Source organism: Clupea harengus, chromosome 23 (genome assembly GCF_900700415.2).
Source record: "Clupea harengus chromosome 23, Ch_v2.0.2, whole genome shotgun sequence".
Taxonomy (NCBI): domain Eukaryota; kingdom Metazoa; phylum Chordata; class Actinopteri; order Clupeiformes; family Clupeidae; genus Clupea; species Clupea harengus.
In genome coordinates, this window is record NC_045174.1 from 19,905,535 (window position 1) to 19,927,885 (window position 22,351).

A 22,351-nucleotide genomic window follows, 5' to 3' on the forward strand; every position below is an offset into this window, starting at 1 on the left:
GTCCAGCGACACCTTCATGGTTCTGATGCGCGGCGGCGGTGGCGGATCTAGCCTGGTGGTGATAGAGAATAAAGCACCGATGATGAACGGCGGATCTCTGTCTCCAGATGGCGTCGCCATTCTCTAGAAAAAAAGAAAAACCTTTGTGAGGTCACAATGGCCTGGATCAATCACATGACATGACAGAGAGAAGAGAAGACTGTAGGACAAAGAGCCAATCACGTGGCAGCAGACATTCCGGTTGTGTTGCCCATCAAGACAGACAGAGAACCATGATTTGTCCATTGGACACATGGTTGAGCTAGATTTGTTTACCAGGAGTTGTCTCTTGCCTGATGGACGTAGGTCATCTACGAGCATATTGGGCCAAATAACAGTATGTCAGATGCCATATTTCACCTACAAGGGCACTGGTCCAAACCACAGTATGTCAGATGCTGTATGGCTTTTCTGTAAGTTCTCCAGTAAGGGTGCCATAGCGATGCTGTGCTCATAGCCTCACTGGGAATGATGGACATCAGCCATGAGAGAAACTGCCAAGAAAGGTTCACAAGTGCCGAACCTTATATGACCTTATATGACCGTATAACACAGGAAATGCAAATACAGAAGTGCCAAAGAACCTTTAAGCTCAAACTGGAAAGTGAAAAAAAACAGAGTGCCATGCTACAAAGTGCCATGCTACAGATGCTACATGCTACAGAGTGCCATGCTACAGATGCTACATGCTACAGAGTGCCATCCTAGAGTGCCATGCTACAGAGTGCCATGCTACATATGCTACATGCTACAGATGCTACAGAGTGCCATGCTACAGATGCTACATGCTACAGAGTACAATGCTATAGATGCTACATGCTACAGAGTGCCATGCTACAGAGTGCCATGCTACAGATGCTACATGCTACAGATGCCTATTGCTTTGAAACAAGCCAAATGTTATTGATCACACTCTTCAATATTCAGCTTCATTTGAACATTATGTTATCCAGTGATTTTTATTAATATTTGTATCTGTCATCTATTATCGTTTATGTTTTTTGGTAATATAATTTATTGTATGTATGAGTATAAGACTGACCAAAAGGAGAATGTAAGAGCTTAATCGTATACTATACCCTGAGAATTGTAGGAAAACTGTTTTTTTTTTTTAAACACAGATCTTCCCCATCTAAAAGAGTTCCCAACTATCTTCCAATCGCTGTGTAAAGTGTAAAGTTACACTTTGTTTTCTACTTTCAGACTTTCAATTTTTTTAAGCACCACTTTTTGGGGTTCATCTTTACTTCTCACCAGAACATTCCATGGCCCTGTCCAATCAGAGTCAGCTAATTTCCTGCGTAGAGTTTTTGTCAGGCAGAGCAGCTGTTGCTCAATCCCGCTACAATAAAAACTCTTCCACTCAAAAACATGCTGCTTTCTCCTTCACTATCAATCAACCTCTGTCAGACTCCGTCTCCCGGGTTACCATGGGGAGAGGCTCTGTCAGCGTTGAGGTTGTTGTTCAGTTCCACGTCTTTAATGCTGTTCCTACTGCCAAACACTTCATTGGGCAACATAACATTACATTACGACATTCAATGTTTTTCATGTGTGTGGATGTGTTTGTGCACAAGTGACTCGGGAGACATTAAACTCTACTGGTCAACTCTACACCCCTCATACACACATACTATAAACCATGAGAGCTGACATCCTCTGTGGCCAGTTCACTTGAACTAATATATTCAGTCAACAGTCACTTCCTTCTTATAGTTTTATATCACATGAAAATATGATTGTACCATGTGTGATACTCATGTGATTATCTCGGGTGACATCTGTTCTCTCTTTAATGTGTAAGAACTGAATGTTGAATAGATTATGCAGCCTGTGACTAGCTGACTCTAATTGGTTTGTATATCCCATGTGAACATTGTGTGTCTCGTGTGAACTGTCTCTGCGTGTTGATCTGATAATGAAGCCCAGTTATGCAGAGTCTTGATTAGCGCCACCTGCCTGTGTGGCAGTCTGGGTGTACTCAGCACCTGGGAGAGATTGAGCCCTATCTCTCTACTACAACTAGAGCAACATGACTACTCCATCGAATCTCTCTACTACAACTAGAGCAACATGACTACTCCATCTAATCTATCTCTCTACTACAACTAGAGCAACATGACTACTCCATCTAATCTATCTCTCTACTACAACTAGAGCAACATGACTACTCCATCTAATCTATCTCTCTACTACAACTAGAGCAACATGACTACTCCATCTAATCTATCTCTCTACTACAACTAGAGCAACATGACTACTCCATCTAATCTATCTCTCTACTACAACTAGAGCAGGTGTGGTTCCATTGGATGGGGGCGGATCAGTGATCAAGTCAATTGACAAACGAGGCCTAATGGAAGACTCTGGGGAATCGGTAGAGGGCCTCCTTGCCAGCTGGAGCCTGAGGAGGAGAAGTGGATGTTGTGCAGACAGAATAAGACCGAACACAGGTGTTCACATCCCTGGACACACAGGTGTTCACATCCCTGGACACACAGGTGTTCACATCCCTGGACACACAGGTGTTCACATCCCTGGACAGGCCGGGCCACTGGTGCTTCTCTGCCAGAAGCTGCGTCGTTCGGCTCGCTCCTGGATCCCCAGTGCCAACAGAGATGTGGACAAAGAGTAGGCTATGTCTCCTTCATCGCCTCTCTATCCTTCTTTCTCTCACTCTTTTCTCCCTCACTTCTTGTTCTGTGCATTCCTGGCAAGACCTGTTACATCACACATCCCATTCTTAAGGAACGTCTACGAGGCGCCCATTGTGTAGATCTCACAATGGACTTATTATGGTTTGGGTTTATGGTAAAAATGTCAGTATATAATACATCAAAGCTTTAAAATGGCAGATTACATAAACATGCACCACGTCACGTCCAGAGCTGTTTCAGAGTCAGCTTCCCCCTTTGTGTTATTGTGTACATTGACTTTGTCATGAATGAGAGGTTTGTGTAATAGTTGCTACAGCCTCTAGAGGGAGGCGTTGAGCAACTTCTGAGGGAGGGCCCAATTCATTTCCTCTGCAGGACTGGGCAGAGGGAATGTTGTTGCCCTTTCAAGTACAGTAGCAGGGTTTAAGAAAGAATCCAGCACTCATCTGTGGACTAAAGCTTTAGCCCGCTGGTATGTGTTCCTTTGGAAAGGTTTGTGGAGACAGGAAATTGTTTTTTTCTCACTAGGAGCCTGGCAGACCCAATAGAGAAGAGCTACTGTAGGACAATATTGCTGTAAAATGGATGCTAGGCGGATGCAAGCAAAAGACAAAAATGAAGTTCACGAGCACAATCACATGAGAGTAATATTTCTTTACTAAAATGTTTTGCAAAAAAACACTATTTACATTAATTCCATAGTATCCAAGCGCTGTCTGCATAAGATTAGTGTTGAAGTCTGGAGGAGCTCGGCAGAAAACTGACGACACAGTAAAACTCTTCAGACTTCACGTCAGCAGAGGATAATCGTGAGAGTCACAGTGTCAGCACCAGAGCCTGTAGTTAATATCTCTTTAGTGGACCTTTCCCCTTTTCACAAAACAAATGTCTGACAGACATGAAAATGGTTTGAGCCTGTTTAAAGAACTATCAGTTAGTTAGCAATCAATCAATTAATCAATGAATTGGACTTTGGTATGTGACTTCTGATTGAGTAAAACCAGTCAAGGGTGCGTTTCCCACACCTTTTCTGAACTTCTACCCTCGTTCAAAGATAGAGAGACTATCATTTGAACATTCTCTCTCTCTCTCTCTCTCTCTCTCTCTCTGTGGGAAGTACCCAAACAATAGCACAGGAAGAGTTAAGGAATTTAACATCTGGTCCTGTATGAAACTAAAATTAGTTATCACGACGGTTGATCAACGGCACTTTTGGGAAATGCAGTCCAGGGTGATGCCCAGTGTGTGAGTGTGGATTCGACCTCAAGAGTTTGGTCAGGCAGATATTACTGAGCTGCATCAGAGAGGGCTCCTCAAAGCAGGCAACCCATAATTAAAGTGTGTATGTATGTTTGTGTTGTGAGTAGTTGTGAGTGTGTATGAGCATGTGTGTGAGCAAAGAGTATGCGTTAGATGTGTATAGTGGGCGAGGCATTGCGTGTGTGTGTGTGTGTGTATTGTATGTCAGTGAGGCATGTACATTTGGGTGAGGCGTAGCTTGTGTGTGTGTGTGTGCGTGTGTGTGTGTGTGTGTACGTGCGTGTATGCGTGCAAGCGTAAACATGTGCGCGTATGAGTGTTTGTGTGAGTGAAAAGTACGCATTAGATGTGTATATTTGGGTGAGGCATCGCATGTGTGTGTGTGCGCGTGTGTGTGTTTCGTATGCGTGTGTGTGTGTGTGTGTGTGTGTGTGTGTGTGTGTGTGTGTGTGTGTGTGTGTGTGCTGTGAGACATGTATATGGGTGAAGCGTTGGTGGAGACTATAAATTACAGCCATCTTCTCGGCCTCTCATATCTTGTGACTGAAATGTTTGAGGGATTATTTTTCAGGGAAGGGTGCATCCCTGTCACACACCCCACACCCACGCCCACACACACACCCACACACACGCCCATGTACAGTGGCCTGTGTTCCACAACAGCGTTGTCTGTAAATAGAGCTCTGCTTAGAAGTTCAGGTTTTTGGGAACCTCCCAAGGGAACTCTTTTCGGCCAAAGTGTCCGTAGGCTGCTGTCTTCTGGTAAATAGGCCTCTTCAGATCCAGGTCCCTGGTGATCACAAAGTACAACAACTTCTACAATCACAACTCAATGTTCTTGTCAGAAGAAAAAATATCATTCCCATAGGCTAGACCTGCTTATAACATGTTCCTCCCTGTATAAGTCTTGTTGATGGGCAGTTATAATATAGTGATATAATATAGTCATAGTTATAATATAGTTATATTACACGAGACATTTTTTATGGTTACCAATAGCCTACAGTATGTTGATACTCAAAGATCGGCCTGATAAACACAGATGACAGAAATTATATCTTGGAACCCATGACACTGAAACAGGAAGGCAGCGACCCCGTTAGTGACCCCATCTGACCTGACGATAACCCCGGGGCGGAGGTCAAAGTTCCTCTTGACGATCTGCAGTAGCTCCTTCTCAGCCATCTGTGAGGAGCCGTAGGTGAAGAGAGAGATGGAGAGCGGGTGGGCGACGCCGATGGCATAGGCCACCTGCATCAAATAAACAAACAAACAAACAAACAAACAAACAAATAACAGAAACAAAATACATTACATACAGTACATATTTATTTATTAATTTAGCAGACGCTTTTATCCAAAGTGACTTTCTGTACAGGTATATAGCTCCCCATTATCATCTGTATATTGGTTCCCTGGGTATCAAGCCCAGGATGTTGTTAGCATTTTGCTCTACCATTTGCCCCTCCTGGTGGGCTACAGATAAAATAATATACTGTTTACTTTGAAAGCCAAAACATGATAAAGCAACACACAACTCTTCAGAGAGCACCTCCCTTCCTAACTTGCACTTCTACTAGTACTTAATTTGCACTTATAGTAGTTACATTCCTGCACTTTTTTTTCTATTTCTTATGTAAAATAGTATTTATTGTTACACTAGGTCTCTATTGCTCGTAGCTTGATTGTTCTGTCCCTTGTTCAACGCTTTGGATAAAAGCGTTTGCTAAATGACTAAATGTAAATGTAAATGTAAATGTAATGATATTGACATTTGAATTTGAATGCCTCAACATCAACGTCTGGGACATTAAACGAATGCAGATCCAAAGCTAATAAGATGATTTGAATCCTATTTATGAATCCTACTTATAATCTATGAATCCTGCGTATAATCTATGAATCCTGCGTGTAATCTCTCTCTTCTGTTCTCTCACCTGGACTAGAACCCTCTTGCAGAGCTTGGCCTTGACCAGGGACTTGGCCACCCATCGAGCCGCGTAGGCAGCGGAGCGGTCCACCTTGGTGTAGTCCTTCCCAGAGAAGGCCCCACCCCCGTGGGCGCCCCAGCCCCCGTATGTGTCCACGATGATCTTACGCCCCGTCACCCCCGCATCACCCTGCCAGTGACATAGAAACACAGGAATGAGGAAGTGAGAAAGACAATAAATATTTGTCGTCAAAGATCTTGAAAATCTCTTTTGTGACCTGGCCAGATGTGTGACTCAAAGCGTAGCTTTACGTGATGGAGGTGGTTCATTTTCTCTCATACTTGAAATCCCTTGAGCTCAGGTCTGAGGTTCCACTGTGCCATGAAGCCACAGAATTATAGCTCTGAGCTACATCACTGGTTAAAGGTGCAGTGTCTGAGCTACATCACTGATTAAAGGTGCCGTGTCTGAGCTACATCACTGATTAAAGGCGCAGTGTCTGAGCTACATCACTGGTTAAAGGTGCAGTGTCTGAGCTACATCACTGGTTAAAGGTGCAGTGTCTGAGCTACATCACTGATTAAAGGTGTAGTCCACAATTCAAAGACTACACTTTTAAGAGTCTGAGAGAGAGGTTTATACGTGCACTCCTCTGACATGGCCTACTGCAGGTGATGTCAACAGTCAACAGGTAAGCACTTATGCCTGTGCCCAGATGAGGCCATATACCTGTGGACAGGTAAGCCCACCTGCACAGCCTTACCTGTGGCCCCCCGATGACGAACCTCCCACTGGGCTGCAGGTGGTAGACGGTGTGCTCGTCCAGGTACTTGTCCGGCACCACGGCCTTGATGACCTTCTCCCTGAGGATGTCCTTCTGCTCGTCCAGAGACACAAAGTCGTCGTGCTGCACAGAAATGACCACGGTGTGGACGCGGCGAGGGATCAAAGCGCCATTCTTCTGGGTGTAGTGGACAGTCACCTGGACCACAGAGGAAATGGAGAGATGTGAGAGGAGACCGTGAAAGACTTAAAGGGATCGATGCATGGATCGATAGCTAGATAAATCGATAGATCGATAAATAGATAGCTAGATCGATAGCTAGATAAATCGATAAATCGATAGATCGATAGATCGATAGATCGATAGATAGATAGATAGATAGATAGATATATCGATACATCGATAGATAGATAGTTCTTTTTAAAACCCACAACTTGATAACTAGCATGCTAGTTAGTAGTGATGGTAGAGTGGACAGTGAAGGCCTAATCTTAGCAGTGTAATGATACTGTACGCATCTGGCGTTCCCAAATCAATCTAGGCTAGTAGAGCCAAACTTCGATGGAACATTTCGTCATGAATCACTCTTTGACAAGGAACTATGCCAACACGCCACGAGACCAGTTTTATGATTGGCTCTTTGAGCTCAACCCCTCTCCAAAATAGCCCTCCAGAGGTTTGGGTTTCCAAACAGGGCTCAACGCACAGGCCAACCCAAAGGGCATGGAGTTGTTCTGGGGAAACAGGTGGAACCCCCCCCCCCCCCCCCCAGACCATGTAAAGGTTATATAGACCAAGAGAGAGTGACAAATTACCACTCCCATTAATTTAAAGGGGCAATGCTATGCTAGCTACTTCAGCCCACTGACCACTGTTTGGCAATCGCTGGAGCAACAAACATCACATGACTGATGACTACAGTAATCGGAACCCTGAGCCGATTGGCCGTACTCCTGCTAATTGCAAAATAGTCAATGAAAACACACTTCTTCGCACTAGAACAGTCAATGCTAACTAGCTAACGACGGAAAAAGGTAAACTAATGTGTGCTGATGACAACAAACCCCAGATGACCTCACACCTGCGTCTTGGAGTCAGGGCGGAGCCAGGGCACGGTGCCGTTGCGTCTGAGCTCGGCCATCTTGGCGTTGAGCTTGTGGGCGAGGACGATGGTGAGGGGCATACACTCCTCCGTCTCGTCGGTGGCGTAACCAAACATCAGGCCCTGCACATGGGCACAAGAGGGTCACACACGGGGGCGACGTCTGGGACAGAACCAGCTCTTACCTGGCGCTGATCCGGCTCAGTTCAGCATGTTTTACACATGAATGGAACTTTATTCTTTAGCTTTTACACATACTATTCTTTTTTTAACAATTACTTTTATTTTTAAATCTTTTTTTATTTTTTCATTATTAAATATTATCATTATTTTGTATTTATTTTTATTTTTGAAATTACATTTTTTAAATTCCATAACCACACTAACACCCAAATCACGCCTTCTACAGAATTACAGGGTTAAAAGGCTAAGCTGTGTTCGTCACTCAGGAGCACAGGGAGGAATTTAGCAGGTAACAATAATATAATAACAGGTCGTTAATATTAAAATGACTAAAACACTCACTTTTTTAAAGAGAATATAAAAATGCGTCATAGTGATTCGTTAGGTGTACTCATAGTAGACCAGATATCTCTCAGGTGTTTTGGACCATTTCTGGCGAGCCTTTGAAGTAACCTGTGATTTCTGTTACCTGGTCTCCGGCTCCGATGTCCTCCTCCAGGCGGTCGATGTGGACTCCCTGGGCGATGTCAGGAGACTGCTGCTCCAGGGCCACAAGGACATTGCACGTCTTGTAGTCAAACCCTATGAGCAAAGAATCACTGTCCATTACTGTCCAATACATTTTTTTTTGGGGTCATGATTGCTGTCCTTGTATTCTTATAACATAGAATGATCGTATCAATTATTATCTGTTATGACTGAGTGATCAATCATTATACGTTATCATCATCCAATTACGTCATGTTACTTCTCTAATCACCTCTGACGAGGAGATTCTGTTTATAGTGCTGTTTGTTTGTTTGTTTGTTTGTTTGTCTGCCTGTCAGCAGGATTACGCAAAAACTACCTGGCAGATAGGAGGGGTGGATCCAAGGAAGAACCTGTTACATTTTGGAGAGGATCCAGACCAAGGGGGGATCCAGGAACCTTTTCCCACTTTCCTTAATATTGCAAGATAGGGCATTTTTTGGCATCTGCTGGCCATGAAGCCCCCTGCTGGCCTTGGCGCACCACTGTCCTTGTTGGAGGTCTGCGCTCTCCAAGTGCCCTTCTAGTTCATTGTGTAATCCCCATCACTCAAGGACCTATTTCTAAACAACACACACACACACACACACACACACACAAACCCACACACCTTTGTCTGAGTTGTCGTAGCCAATGTACTTGATGGTGTCCCTCACCACCTTCTGGTAGTCCACGTTGGCGCGTGAGGTGATCTCGCCGCAGAGGAGCACCATCCCAGTCTTACACACCGTCTCTGCAGGAGACACACACAAGCCTCACTACAGTAAGACGGTAAAACACATGTGATATGAAGTCAGACTGTAAAACACATGTGATATGAAGTCAGACTGTAAAACACATGTGATATGAAGTCAGTAAGGCTGCTCAACGGATGTAATATGACCGTATAACGCATGCAATATATAACGTAAATATTACTGTATAACGCATGCAATATAACGTAAATATGAGTGTATAATGCATGTGACAGGAAGTGAGTAAGGCGGTATGACGAGTGTAGTATGAAACATTGTATGTACTCAGTGTTTTGTGCTAAGTAAATAAAAGCTTAGGATAAATAGTGTATAAATACCTCATGCTAAATAGCATAAGTAAATATAAATATAAATAAACTTAAATACCATACAATAAACACAATATGGTTGAGCAAGATATTATCAAGATATTATCAAACTACTAAACATTTGTTATGCCTCTGTTAAATCCGTTAAAACATGTTTAGTTATTTTTGCAATGGTCTCTCCAGCTCACCACAGGCCACCTTGGCATCGGGGTCCTGCCTCAGGTGAGCATCCAGCACCGCATCGCTGATCTGATCACAGATCTTATCTGAAACCGGGGGTAACAAACACACATCTGTGTTAGCATATCTTTCTATTCTGATCACAGAGCTTATCTGATACCACAAAGGCCGCAGACACATGTCCATGGCAAATGCAGCATCAAGCAGCAGTCTGTGGCATTTCTGTAGGCAACCAGCTGTTAAAACGTCTTTAAAATACATTTGTGATGGTGTGTGGCCATGAAAAGACAGAGAAATAATAAACACGAGCCACCAGAACTTGTCGCTATATAGTTCTGGGTCAGAAACCCCATAGAAAATATAAGCACAGCTTTCACCACAAAATATCACCGTAATATATCTGTTAGCATACCTAGACTTCATCCCTGCTCGCTGTGCTGTTGTTGATGCTTTCAAGGCAAGTCTTTTGGTTGTTAGCTTGTTAGCACACTACTATGTGCTAACATATGGGTCTATGCTTATGTAAGCTGCTGTTGATGCTATTGTTGTAGTGAAACAACCTCTTCAGATCTTAGAGTTGATACTTCAATGAGAGTCAGAAAATCAAATGCGATGAACTGAAGTTTATTCAATCTTGCAGACTTTTCATTTAATCGGAGTGGTGGTCCATGGAGCAGCTCAGTCAAAAAACGAGTGCACTAACTTTTTAAATGGTATGTTTCGTTACTATGCTTTTCCAATCAAAAACCTAAAACAAATCCAATCTGAACCAATCGAAAACCCCAAACTTATCCAAGTTTGAACCAATCAGAATATTCTCTCAAACCTATACATTTTATCTAAGCTCAGCCAATCAGAATATTCAGCTCACTTGTTGCCGAGAAACATTTGAAGACAATGGTAACTTGTAAGAGCAGGTATGTGTCCTGTTTCAAAGACCCTGTTTACCACTTTTTGGGAAGTTTCCCTTGCCTTGTCTGCATCTCTTATCCCGAGACCCCTCTATGAATGCTTGGCTGTCTCCTACAGCCTGCACCTGTGGGCCTGTTTTCAAAAACAAGCCCATCTGCTTGACCTTACAAGACACTCATCTCTTTTCTCTTTTGTTATAGAACTTACATATATGACTAGGCCAATATCCTAGCATCACATAAAGTAAATAAAACTTGTGTCAGCCAAGTACTAACATCTAAGCAAAACAACCTACTAGCAGCTAAACAAACTAAATACATCTATATATTTTTTTTATAAATATTAGTTATAATGAAAATAAGACAAAATAAAAACATTTATTTTAATAAATTATAAATATTCAATAAAAAAAGAAAAGCTTAACGTAAAGCACTTTTGAAGGCGTTATTTGAGACGTAAGTACTATACATATTTCTAGTTCATGTGATACTTTCCAGAGCCTCTTATGGTCAGAACAGAGTCTGACGTCTTCAAAAGAGATATTCTGAACTGACCCAGAAGTAGCAGGAGAGTGGATGTGTCTTACTAAGAAGTGGTTGGGGTGTACATTGGTTAAGGTTACACACTATGTTGCCGTAGTGAACCTGGGTGTCACTGAGCCAGAGCGTGGGATAGCACACGGACACATGCAGAGCTGGCCAAGAGTACTGCAACTGGAGACTAGGTGTCAGTGCAACTGTACACATGGCATTCTGTGATCGATAAATAGCTCACACATACAGGAAAACAGATTAAAAGTCCTACAATCGCATACAAACTGGTACTTGACCAGCATAGCTGGTAGCATAGCTTTACAGCTAAATGAAGAAGTTAACTATTTTAACATGACAACAAATAATGACAAAGTTACAATGAGTTAAAAAAGAGAATATAGTTTTTGTTTTTCTGTTGAAGAAGTAAAACATTCCCATTAGTGTGTTCTTTGACAGAGGTGGAATTAAATAGTCTCTGCTAAATACCTAAGCTTAAACCTAATTTGCAGAAGAAATGCACAACTCAAATAAGTGGAGTAACGATCCTTCGCTTGAAAAGTTTGCTGCAGTGCATGCTGTGTTTAAATGTAATGTGAGCAAGTGCAAGCACTCTTACCAGGGTGCCCCTCTCCGACCGACTCCGACGTGAACATGAAATCTCCATCATTATAGGAGTTGTTGAGATCATCCACCCCATTCATCTTCTGTCTTTATTTGATGGCTGTCAGTAGAACAAATATGTGGAGAAAAATGCTTACAAAAAACCAGGAACTGAAATAGTTAATTGGTAAGGTTGCTAGGTCCGCAATTCTACGTGTGCTTCCCTGTAAACCTTCAGACAGAAAGAGAGAACATGAGCATGAATGGGAGAGGTTAAATGAGAAGGAGAGTGGACGAGAGAGAGAGAGAGAGAGAGGGAGAGAGAGAGAGAGAGAGATGGAGAGAGAGGGAGAAAGAGAGAGCAAGAAAGAGAGCAGCTACTCACTTGAAATGCAGCCTAATCATTTCAGTCCACAACACACTGTTATATAAGGCAAAAGAAAATACACATACACACACACACACACACACACGCACACACACAGACACGCACACACACACACACACACACAGACACACAGACACACAGACACACACACACACACACACACACACACACACACACACACACACACACACACACACACACACCACCACACCAGGGGGGAGGGGGCCAGCCATCCAGCACACCACTCACAAGTGGGGAAGAGAGGGAGGGATCACAGTTTTCAGGGGCGCCTCTTGAAAATACTTTGTGAGGGGGTTGTTATGCTTGATAACTGAGATGTTACCCTAAGAAACTAAGAAATTACCCCAGTAACATCTCTACTATCTCAGTTACTACAGTGATATGGACATGCACTTGAGTATAAACAAAAGACTTTTACTAAAGATTTGCACCAAAACAAAAGAGTCCATTTTGGCCCTTTAGAGCCCTTTAAAACTGCCTAAAGGGGTCAAAGCTTTGAGCTTTTTTGCTTTTCAAGGCTGCTGACATTCCATTTAGGCACCAGACTGAACAAGGTTAAAGATCACCACCAAGGCCAAGGGATACTTCAAAGCCAGAGCGGCTTTGGAAGGTCATGCCTAATACTGCCTAATACTGTGGTTGCTAAGCCCTCACAGGTCCATAGACCCATGGGGATGGGAAACAACGTTTACGCCAGCAGGGTTTTAATAGTGCTTAGTAGACATTATTCAACATGTGGTGACCATAACCTTATTTAAGGCATGTGTCATTTCTGCTGGTTTTTGCATTAATGTGTGTGTGTGTGTGTGTGTGTGTGTGTGTGTGTGTGTGTGTGTTTTGTTCATATTAATGTGTCTGTAATTAATTTGCTTCAGTATGAACTTACATGACCCAACTCACCTGTTTGACTTACAATCTACAATAGGGCCTAAGGGTAGGTTAATTAATAGAAGAACATACTAAAGCTTGTTATACAGCAATGACAGTTTTTCCAATGCACCTGCAATAATGGTGACAATCATGTTTACGCAGTGTAATGATGTTGTTGAATTTAAATTAAGAGAAAGTTTGTCAACCAGGGTGCCATGTAGGTCAAGGCCTGACAGCTGCTGCAGCTAGAGCGAGCGACGGCTGGAGTACCGTTTCCCCTCCAGCAGTTCCGTAGAATGCGACAGCTGTGGGGCGTGGTGTCTATCGATTTGCAGTGCGTTCCATTCCTAAACAAGCCAGTCAGCGACGGTTCTCCTCTGCTCGTGGATCTCCCGGTCTTCGGTTTCATAGGTTTGAGATCCATACCTTAAAATAGCCATGCCTTACAACCACAACAAAATGTTCAGTTCAGGAGTTTACGTCACGGGTGCAGTGGATTTCAAAGCAATGCAGGCCCACCATGGCCAGGTCGCTTTCATTCATCAGAGCAGTCTAAATTATTTCATATAATATACAAATTATAATATAATAATAGTAATAATAATAAAATATTTACTATTTATATAATATAAATTATAGTTCCTCGCCAGAAACTCAGATACTTTCAGAAACGTAGAACGGGTAAAACAAATCAAAATGTTCAATGGTTAGATTTGACAGTCAGCCAGATAGTCAGTGGCGACATATTAGGCTACCTGACATCTTGCCCTCATTTTTGGCCAAGGACTATGTCTGCAAATACTTGAACTTGAAAGTGGAAAGTGTAGTTTTACCGATTTCTTTAGGAAGTAATCTACGTCTACCACGGACGCTAATTTGAAGAGGGGAAGGTTAAGTGTGCAACACCGTTGTCATGGTAATATTGGGTACTCACAGACGCTCTGAATTTCCATCAGCGAAAAAAATCGGTTGTCTAGGCATGTAATTACCTTTGCGCAAAAAAATATTGCAACTAATATAGAAATATCATATTCAATTTCACTTCAAGTTTGTTTCGCGTCAAGTTTGTTGATTTTATGAAGTAACGTTAGGCTATGGACTCGGAGTATTTGAAAAGGCGTCTGGGAAAATGTCTGGCCGAGGGTCTGGCAGAAGTTGCAGAGCAAAGACCTTTGGACCCAATTGAATTTCTAGCACAGTGGATTTACAAGTACAAAGAAAATCTCGATTACCAAGAGAAAGTGAGTGTGTCGATAACGTTAGTTGTTAGTAGTTGTTAATTCATAGTGTTATAGTTTTGGGTTTGGCTGTTTGTCGTGAACGTCATTATTGTTTGTTTGAAACAGCATTGCACCTACTTCATAAAATGCAAATGTACAATTATATCTGTGTCTGCATAGGCTTTTATGTTTTCAGAATTATTATGGTGTCTTACTGTACAGGCTGTGACGAGACTATGCAACATTTTAAATGTAAATTGTAACCATTTCAGTGCTGTGACTTGTCATCATTCTCTTTGTCTAAGTTCTCATGACAGATTTAACAGTGAATAAGCTAATACTATTTAACTCATGAAACACCTTTTGTGTGTGTGCCAAATTGATGAACTGTGTTTTTTGCACACTTTTTCTCTCTACCTCCCGTTCTCTCTCTCACACGCACACACAGTCCAAAACTGTTCAATCATGACACTGTTGACTAGTTTTCCCTTTGTGTTTTCATCAGAGAAACGTCTACCTGAAGGAACTGGAGAAGGAGCAAGCCATAGCGAGGGACGAGGCCTTGCAGCAGAAACTGCTGATGGAGGAGGAGGAGAGGATCAGAGTGGCACGAGAGGTGTGTGTGTGTGTGTGTGTATATGTGTTCATGCATTTGCAGTAGAATGCTGTTGATTATGTTTTGGACAATCTAAGAAAACGCTACTAACACACTATTAGTGTGAGTGTCTGTTTATCAAATTCGCCATCAGGGAATGCAGTAAACTTTGGACTTCTTTAGTAAACCTGTGTTAGCAGGTGTGTTACCTAGTTAGCAGCTCCTAACCAACAGAGCCTATAGAAGGGGTGCTGGACGTGACGTTTTTGCTCCACAGCCTCTGCGTACGAGTGTTTGTGTGATGTAATCAGTTCATGATGTCTTGGTGTTTATTCTCTTGGGAAGGAGGAGAAAGGAGGTTCTACACCTCCGTCAACGCCACCACAAGACCGACCAAAGAAGACCAACCTGCAAAAACTGGAGGCAGTAAAGGAGGATGAGGATGGGGTATGTTATTCTGTGTCTGTGTGTGGGGTGTGTGTGTGTGTGTGTGTGTGTGTGTTGTTTGTTTTTCAGACAATGAGTACTCTATTTCAGCTCAACCAAGGATGTTTGATGTAATGATTGCCATTTCATTAAAAAGGAAGAAAATGATTCATTTCAGTTTTACGCATCAGAAGGAATGAGATTCAGTTGGCAAAACACTATCAGTTTAGGTTGTACATCAATATATTTGTACCTCAAAAGGTTGTATTTGGGTTTTTGGATTAAGCCTAAACTTCACCTTCAAAGTGACATTTTCCACAGGAAACCCCTCCACAATCAGAAACAAGTACAGAGACAGGCACAGGAAGTGATGCGGCACAGACTGCCACAGCCGCCCTGTCCACTCAAAGCGAGACAGAGCCGCCAGAGGAAACGGGAAGCAATGCTTTGGATGCCAGCACAGGAAATAAGGTTCTGTTTGCAAGAGAGATGCTTCGTCCAACTGATAAAGCATCTGTCAAAGCATCTACCTGGTGGTGGTGGTGGTGGTGGTGGTGGTGATGGGTGTGTGGTGTGGTTGTCATGGCGATTGAGTGATGCTGAGCATCCTTGTTGCTTGCTCCTTTGTTTTGGATGACAGCACAAGATGGTATGTGCCATTTGAACGAGAGATGCTTTCACGCTGTGGCAAAGCATCTGTCTGCTTGTTTGTGGCTGTAGTGGTGAAGGTGTGTTGTGTTGTTCAGTCTTGGTAATCGAGCCACAAAGCTTCTGTCTGCATGCTAGTGGTGGTTGTGGTGATTGTGGGATTGCCATGGTGATTATGTCATTGCCATGGTGATTGTGTCATGTGCTGAGTGCTTCTATCACTCCTCCTTTTTTTGTTCTCTGCATTGTGATTAGATGGATCAACTTGTTCTTCTTTTAGCCCATAGTGATTGTGACTTTGCAGTCCATGAAGTCTGTTTTTGTTGTTGTTGTTGCTGTGGTGGTGATGCTGGCGACAGCTTCATGAGACTCCAGCTTTTCCTTTTCTTCTGTCTGCCCTGATTATGACTAAGACATGGAGTTGTCTGTTTACATGTCCTGTGGGATCTGCACCAGGTGGCTTCAGAGCCTGGCACCCAACACCTCACAGAACCCGACCCAGAAGGGTTAGAACTGAGAACACACACTGACGATCAAACAGCTTCTGAACAGGTCCGAGAGACCTCTGATTCAGTTCAGGGCGAAGACCATCCAGATACAACCAAGGTCAGAGATCTGCTGATTACCTATATGGCAAATGCCAAGTCCTATTGTGCAAAGGGGAATGTGATGACGCTTTAAAGCTACAGTATGTAGGATTTAGGGGGATCTATTAGCAACGATGGAATATGTAAGGGATAATATATAGTCCGTCAGTCAGTATTGGAAATTAAATTCCAATGGAACGAACAGGACTTATACGGAAATATTCAGTTGGTTGCAATTTGCAGCCTCACCGCTAAATCCTACACACTGTGCCTTTAAGCTCCTGTATTTAGTCTTCCATTGACAATGGAGTTAAATATCTAGCTACAGTATGAAGAGGAGGAGCAAGTCATATGGACATGAAAGTAAAGTTCATGTTGCACTTTAACTGCTTCTTTGCAAAATGGGCCTTTTCAATAAACCCTCCACCAGGTAACACAAGGTGCTTCACAGTCAGAGGTCATGGCAGAGGTGAGCGAGACACAGAACGCCTCCCCGCAGCAAATGGAGCCTCAGCCACCTGAACAGCAGACTGAAGAGAAGGTGATGCTTTAAAGTAGCGTGATCTCTTAAAGCTAGTGGTGAGTGTCAGGTGTGAAGGCACACGTGGATATCAGGTCAGTGGTTATGCTTTAAAGTAGCGTGATCTCTTAAAGCCGCTGGCAGGTGTGAAGGCACACAAGGACATCAGTTCAGACATCAGTTTCAGCACATGGACAGGAAGAAAACGATAACGCAGATCAGACCCAGGTAAAGAATGCAGCTTATACAAATCAGACACAGCTAAGGACTAAGCGATGCCTGATTCAGAGACAGAGAAGGAATAAGGCTTACGTGACTCAGAAGATGAGAAGAATCTAGCAATGCCTGACTGAGAAGAAATTAAGCTTACCGGACTCAAGCAGAGAGAGAGAATACAGCATATATGATTCAAAAGTAGGGACAGAAATGAGACACACCTGAGTAGGTAGAGAAGAACTAAGGCCTCATAAGTAGCAATGAAACCCAGCACAGTCGAGCTGCCTCTCTAACCTGTAAACATCAACATGTAAAAAGGCACATGAGGTGGCAGACACACCTGAGAGGCGGACACCTGTGCAGCCTGAGCGAGCCGTCTCTGCGAGCACACCTGTACCTGTGAGACTGGAGGAGGCCCAGACCGGGGAGAGCCCTGGAGAAGCAGCGCGCGGGGAACCTCAGATGGAACCGCGTATGGAACCTGCTGAATGGCGGTCGGATGAGATGATGAAGGTCTGGGCACTGGCTGAGAGAAGCACGGTCTGGGTGGTGTGGTGTCTGTTAGCCGATGTGAACATGCTTGGTGTCATTTTTTTAATATCCGTTATTTTGACTGATGCATAGGGTTTGTTTATGGCGGAAACATCAGTTTAAACGACCTCTCTGTAGTGCTGGCCTTTGATATCTCGTGTGTGTAAAATATACACTGGATGGACTGCTTGAGCCATTAGTAACATGAGCTTTTTCAGAATCAAACCTTTCTTGTTCATTTCGCCATCAGAACCAACAGGACCCAAATGTCAGTGCTGATACTGACCCCAGTACTGACACTGGTCCTGGTGGTCGGAGGCCTGCAGAGGGTCCTTCTCAGGAGGACCCATCAGAACCAGGCACCCAGACAGTCAGTCTGGACACTCCTAAAACTCCCGCTCCACAGCCAGAGGAAGAGGTGACCCTTCAGTTTGACTGACTGTGAATGAACTAAAAAAACCTGAGGTCATTTATTTAAAAGGAGCAGAGAAGTTTGCAGAACATTAACCTCTATGAACTTATGACCTAGAGAGAGGTCTGTGTGAGTTAGGCCCGTTAGGCTTTCCTTTTAGATCACAGCTGAAATTCTGAGATTTAGCAAGAGCTCTTATTTTTCTATTCTCTCCATTGAGTTCTATATGTTGCACAGCTAAGTAACAAGCTGAGGCTCAAAAGCATACTCTCTTACCTGTAGACACAGTTCAAATGGTCAGAGGACATTAGGTTAAGTCTGTGTCCCTTTAAGGACAGGAAAGGGGTCAACATTTTGCACTCATGCTGTTCAGAGGAAGACCATATAGAATACTGTATTATTCCAATCCCCTCATCTAATCTCAGTCACAATGCAGCATCCCGTCACTAACCAAACCTCCACAAGGAGGAGCTATTTCACAGGCAACCCAGCAAGAATCTAAGGTGACAGTTCAGCTCACAAGACTATTACGTCAGGCCTACAGAAGTGTAAGAGAGCCAATGGTTATTATAAGGTTTGTTCCCACAGCAGAAGCCACAGGAGTAGAGTATTTAAAAATAGATAAATAAATAAACAAGGCAGGAATCTCTAGCAAAAGGGGTGTTGGAGGCTTGAACACAGGGGTAGAGACAGAAACAGCCTGATGAGAAGAGTCTGTCAGAGGGGTGACAGCAGGCCTGGGCCTGTGCAGCATGGAAACGTGCCCTGTGTGGGAGGGAAACCAGCAGAGTAAGGACCAGTGCATAGCTGCTCAGTGGGAAAGACAGGGATTACAAGTTGCCATGACGAGATAAAGTACCCTAAAACACCCACAGCAAGATCTGACCCTCCGGATGAGAAAAGTAAAGATTTCCTATATGGTTGCCCCCGTATTGTGTTCTTCTGTGCAGGATTGAGAAGCAGCTTTGAAGTGAACCAACTGAGAGAGACAGACAGGGAACGGCAGTCAAAACAGTAACTGACTCCTGACTGAACTTGTGACTTAACTTTTCAGCTACAAACGGATGAAACCGTCGCAGTTGGAGCTCCAGATGGCGCTGAGGGTGAACAGCAGCGAGATCCGGAGGCTGGTTTGGACGCCCAGATGACTGGAGAGGGGCAACTATCTCAGCCTGAGGGGGAAGAGGCCGGAGACCCCCAGACACACCCAGAGTCTCTGGAGCCATCGCAACAGCAGTCAGTGGAGGTGAAGCTGCTATACCGATATCTCCTGTTGTGTTCTATGACTTTGTCCACACAGCCGAGGACAGTCTCCTCTGTCCTGGTGGAACAGATTTAAAATGTAATGCAGACAGTGAAGGTTTTTAACAGCACAGGACAGAGAGGACGTGAGAGTGAGGCAGGGATGATTCAGTGAGACAGAATGAGGCATGAAAAGGCATGAGAAAGAAACCAACAGAAGAAAAAGAAAAAAGACAGGACACATGGAAGACAGGACACACGAAAGACGCAAGAATAGAGGTAAACTGCCACGATCATGAAATGATGGTGAGACTGAGACAGCCTGAGAGATGATCATGAAATGAGGACAGTTGTTAGGCATTTTGGATTTTTTAGTCTACACAAATCAGGATGGAGGAAGGTGTCTCAGATCTGTCAGGGAGGAAAATGAGAAAAGTCTGCATCAAAGCCTGTAGCAGGTCAAACGCACTCAGGTAGGAAGTCTGCATCAAAGCCTGTAGCAGTTCAAACGCACTCAGCTTCAGAGTCAGGCATGACAAGGTCCGAGTTTCACCTCCTGATAAACCTCCTCGGCAGGAGGTGACTCAGCCAGAACCCAGCCAGTATGCTGCGGAACCAGCAAAAGCAGAACCGGAACCAGAACCATCTGAGGAACCAGGAAATGCAGAACCGGCATCTGAAAGACCAGCGGGTCACGTTAAAGAACAACACGAGATGGACCAACACACAGAGGTCTTAGGAGACAAAGAGAAGGTGACGTTTGTGACGAAAGTGAAGTGTGACCAGTCCAGAGTTTATATTTAATGATGTGCACTTCATGCTGAAGAGGGCAAAAGTGTTCCTCTAGCTCAACCTGAAGTGCAACTTGAAGACAACCCAAGTGAATACATAAAAACATAATACACTGTATTATGTATGTTGTATCTTTTTGTTTTTCTCTTTTTTTTATAGTTGTATGTCTGTTATTTTATATGGAACTTGGCATCTGAAATAAAGATTTATATATATATATATATATATATATATACACTTACTGATAAAATGTATATCTGTATCGAGCAGTAAAGTGCACTGGAGAAAAGCATCCAATAATTAGACAACTGTTAATAATAATAATTGCTGTGTATAACGTTACATTTGTTTGTGTGGTTTCTTTTGCAGGAAGGAGGTTGTGATGTCTGAAGCCTAGTATGTTGGGATTACCCTTAAAAGAGAGATTTTGGTTCATCACGCTTACAACCATCAAACCCCATTAAACTTATTAGAGGTTTGAGTGTTGAGTTGATTTGTGACTGTGCTGTTACATTGCGAATTTGATGTGGAAAAACTTAACAAGTGTCTACAAATTTGACAATTTTTTCACTTTTTTGACCCGGTAACGGCTTTGCAGATTTTTCAGAACCTTTTTCCCCTCGGTTAACACCTTACATGGTTGTGTGTGTAAAAGTTGTTTACGCAATCAGGGAAAGGTTAATATCAGTACCTTTACTGTAGGTTGAAATAAACATATACAGGTATGACAGCAATGCTCTTTGCATGAAAACAAGATGGCCACATCTCTTTCTGTGTCTCAGAAATGTTAAAACATTTCTCTGGAGTCCATGTGTGCATCCAAACATCCAAGCTCAAGTTCACTCTGTACAACGGTCGACACACTGACAACTGCTCCCGCACGAGGCCAGTGTCTGTGGTGCACTAGATTACTGTGTTCACATCATTCGTGAACGGTCCCTGGCGGTCGGATAGGCCCGGCTGATGGGGGGCGGTTGATGAAGGGATGCCACTGGCCCTGAATGCTGGGAGAGTCGGTGTGGTACGGCTTCCGGATCCGGATGATGTCCAGACCCGACTGATTGGTCAGCTTGGTCACCAGGTCGGAGATCTCCTGAGACGTCTTGCCAGTGATAACCTCCTCTCTCACGTGACCATTGACTGTACAGACAAAATAGGCAGATCAATATCCTCAGACACAATGGTATGACATTATATAGGCAAAAAATAAAAGGCTTCCATGCACTGCTTATCACACTTTCGGCTTTTGTAAGTTTAGAAATAAGTCCATGTTATAACGTTGTGTGGTTTTAACCAGGCTACATATCTCAAGACGGTATTCTCAGATACTTACGGTACTCTGCCACTAGTCTGGGTATTCTGCAGGGTTGCGGGGAGATGTAGACAACAGTTGCAGGGTTCTTCTTTGCATAATCCACCACACCCTCTTCAATGAAATTTCTGGACAAAAGTCGAAATGTTATAACGTTGTGCTTACCTTAAACATTACGCCTACATTGCGCTGTCACGTGAATGTCTAAACCTTGAAGAGCACCTCGGCTACAACGCCTAATGTTGACATTAGCTTGCTATAGACTGTATAACTGACACTGGAGACCCAATCGTCAATTCAAAATTGATTAACTAAAATCCGACACTGTCGCATATAATTACGACGAGCATACAATTATGAAGCAGCACCACTGCCTGCTTGAAGAAATTAAAAGATAGCTAGCTAGCAAAAACAAGACTAACGTTACCTTGCTCCATTCGAACTTTGCGCTTTCTTGGAGAAGACTAGAGAAATGCGCTTCAGCTGACAAACATACCGACCAACACCATTCTGAAGCACACTTTGTAGAAAACGACTAGGGGTACCTCTAGCAGTCATTGTACTGTTAGCAGTAAATCAATTATAAAGTGACTGAAGGCTACATACAAGACCCTTCAAAATGCTACAAGGGCATGTCCACAAAGATAACGTGCGGAAAAGTAGGTGCGTCGATATTTAGTTCCGGTCAGAAACAAACCTTTAGATGGTTTAACGAAGGAGGATATATATAGAGTGAATATTTTAATTATATAATATATTCAACATTCCAGTACAGTATTATATTATTACATTCATTGTG

General features: G+C 43.3%; 4 protein-coding genes across 5 annotated transcripts in view; 2 read left to right on the plus strand and 2 right to left on the minus strand.

Moving 5' to 3' along the window:
* Positions 1-1,409, plus strand: part of LOC105894025 (transmembrane protein 150A-like) — a 28,600-nt gene extending 27,191 nt beyond the window's left edge. Inside the window, exon 8 of the mRNA XM_012820500.3 lies at positions 1-1,409. This exon is cut by the window's left edge and continues 121 nt beyond it. Within this exon, the coding sequence (XP_012675954.1) occupies positions 1-127 (127 nt within the window). The 3' untranslated portion in view covers positions 128-1,409.
* A 1,926-nt stretch (positions 1,410-3,335) lies between these two features.
* Positions 3,336-12,280, minus strand: LOC105894049 (S-adenosylmethionine synthase-like). The gene is made up of 10 exons (XM_012820523.2): positions 12,158-12,280; positions 11,789-11,893; positions 9,736-9,813; positions 9,095-9,217; positions 8,426-8,538; positions 7,753-7,896; positions 6,651-6,869; positions 5,894-6,076; positions 5,074-5,207; positions 3,336-4,746 (listed from the first exon to the last, which is right to left on the minus strand). Exons 2-10 carry the CDS (start codon positions 11,871-11,873, stop codon positions 4,644-4,646), a joined length of 1,182 nt encoding a protein of 393 aa, XP_012675977.1. The 5' UTR covers positions 11,874-11,893; positions 12,158-12,280; the 3' UTR covers positions 3,336-4,643.
* A 1,554-nt stretch (positions 12,281-13,834) lies between these two features.
* Positions 13,835-20,721, plus strand: dydc2 (DPY30 domain containing 2). Of its 2 annotated transcripts, none has more exons than XM_031561326.1 (6): positions 13,835-14,292; positions 14,777-14,887; positions 15,212-15,313; positions 19,261-19,452; positions 20,025-20,201; positions 20,610-20,721. In XM_031561326.1, exons 1-6 carry the CDS (start codon positions 14,146-14,148, stop codon positions 20,628-20,630), a joined length of 750 nt encoding a protein of 249 aa, XP_031417186.1. In that variant the 5' UTR covers positions 13,835-14,145; the 3' UTR covers positions 20,631-20,721. The 2 variants fall into 2 exon arrangements, with proteins under 2 accessions (XP_031417186.1, XP_031417187.1); XM_031561327.1 differs by having other exon boundaries at positions 20,037-20,201.
* A 197-nt stretch (positions 20,722-20,918) lies between these two features.
* On the minus strand, positions 20,919-22,226 carry mrpl43 (mitochondrial ribosomal protein L43). The gene is made up of 3 exons (XM_012820507.3): positions 21,980-22,226; positions 21,574-21,680; positions 20,919-21,380 (listed from the first exon to the last, which is right to left on the minus strand). The coding sequence occupies exons 1-3, from the start codon at positions 22,108-22,110 to the stop codon at positions 21,163-21,165; spliced, it is 456 nt and encodes a 151-aa protein (XP_012675961.1). The 5' UTR covers positions 22,111-22,226; the 3' UTR covers positions 20,919-21,162.
* Positions 22,227-22,351: the final 125 nt, after the last annotated feature.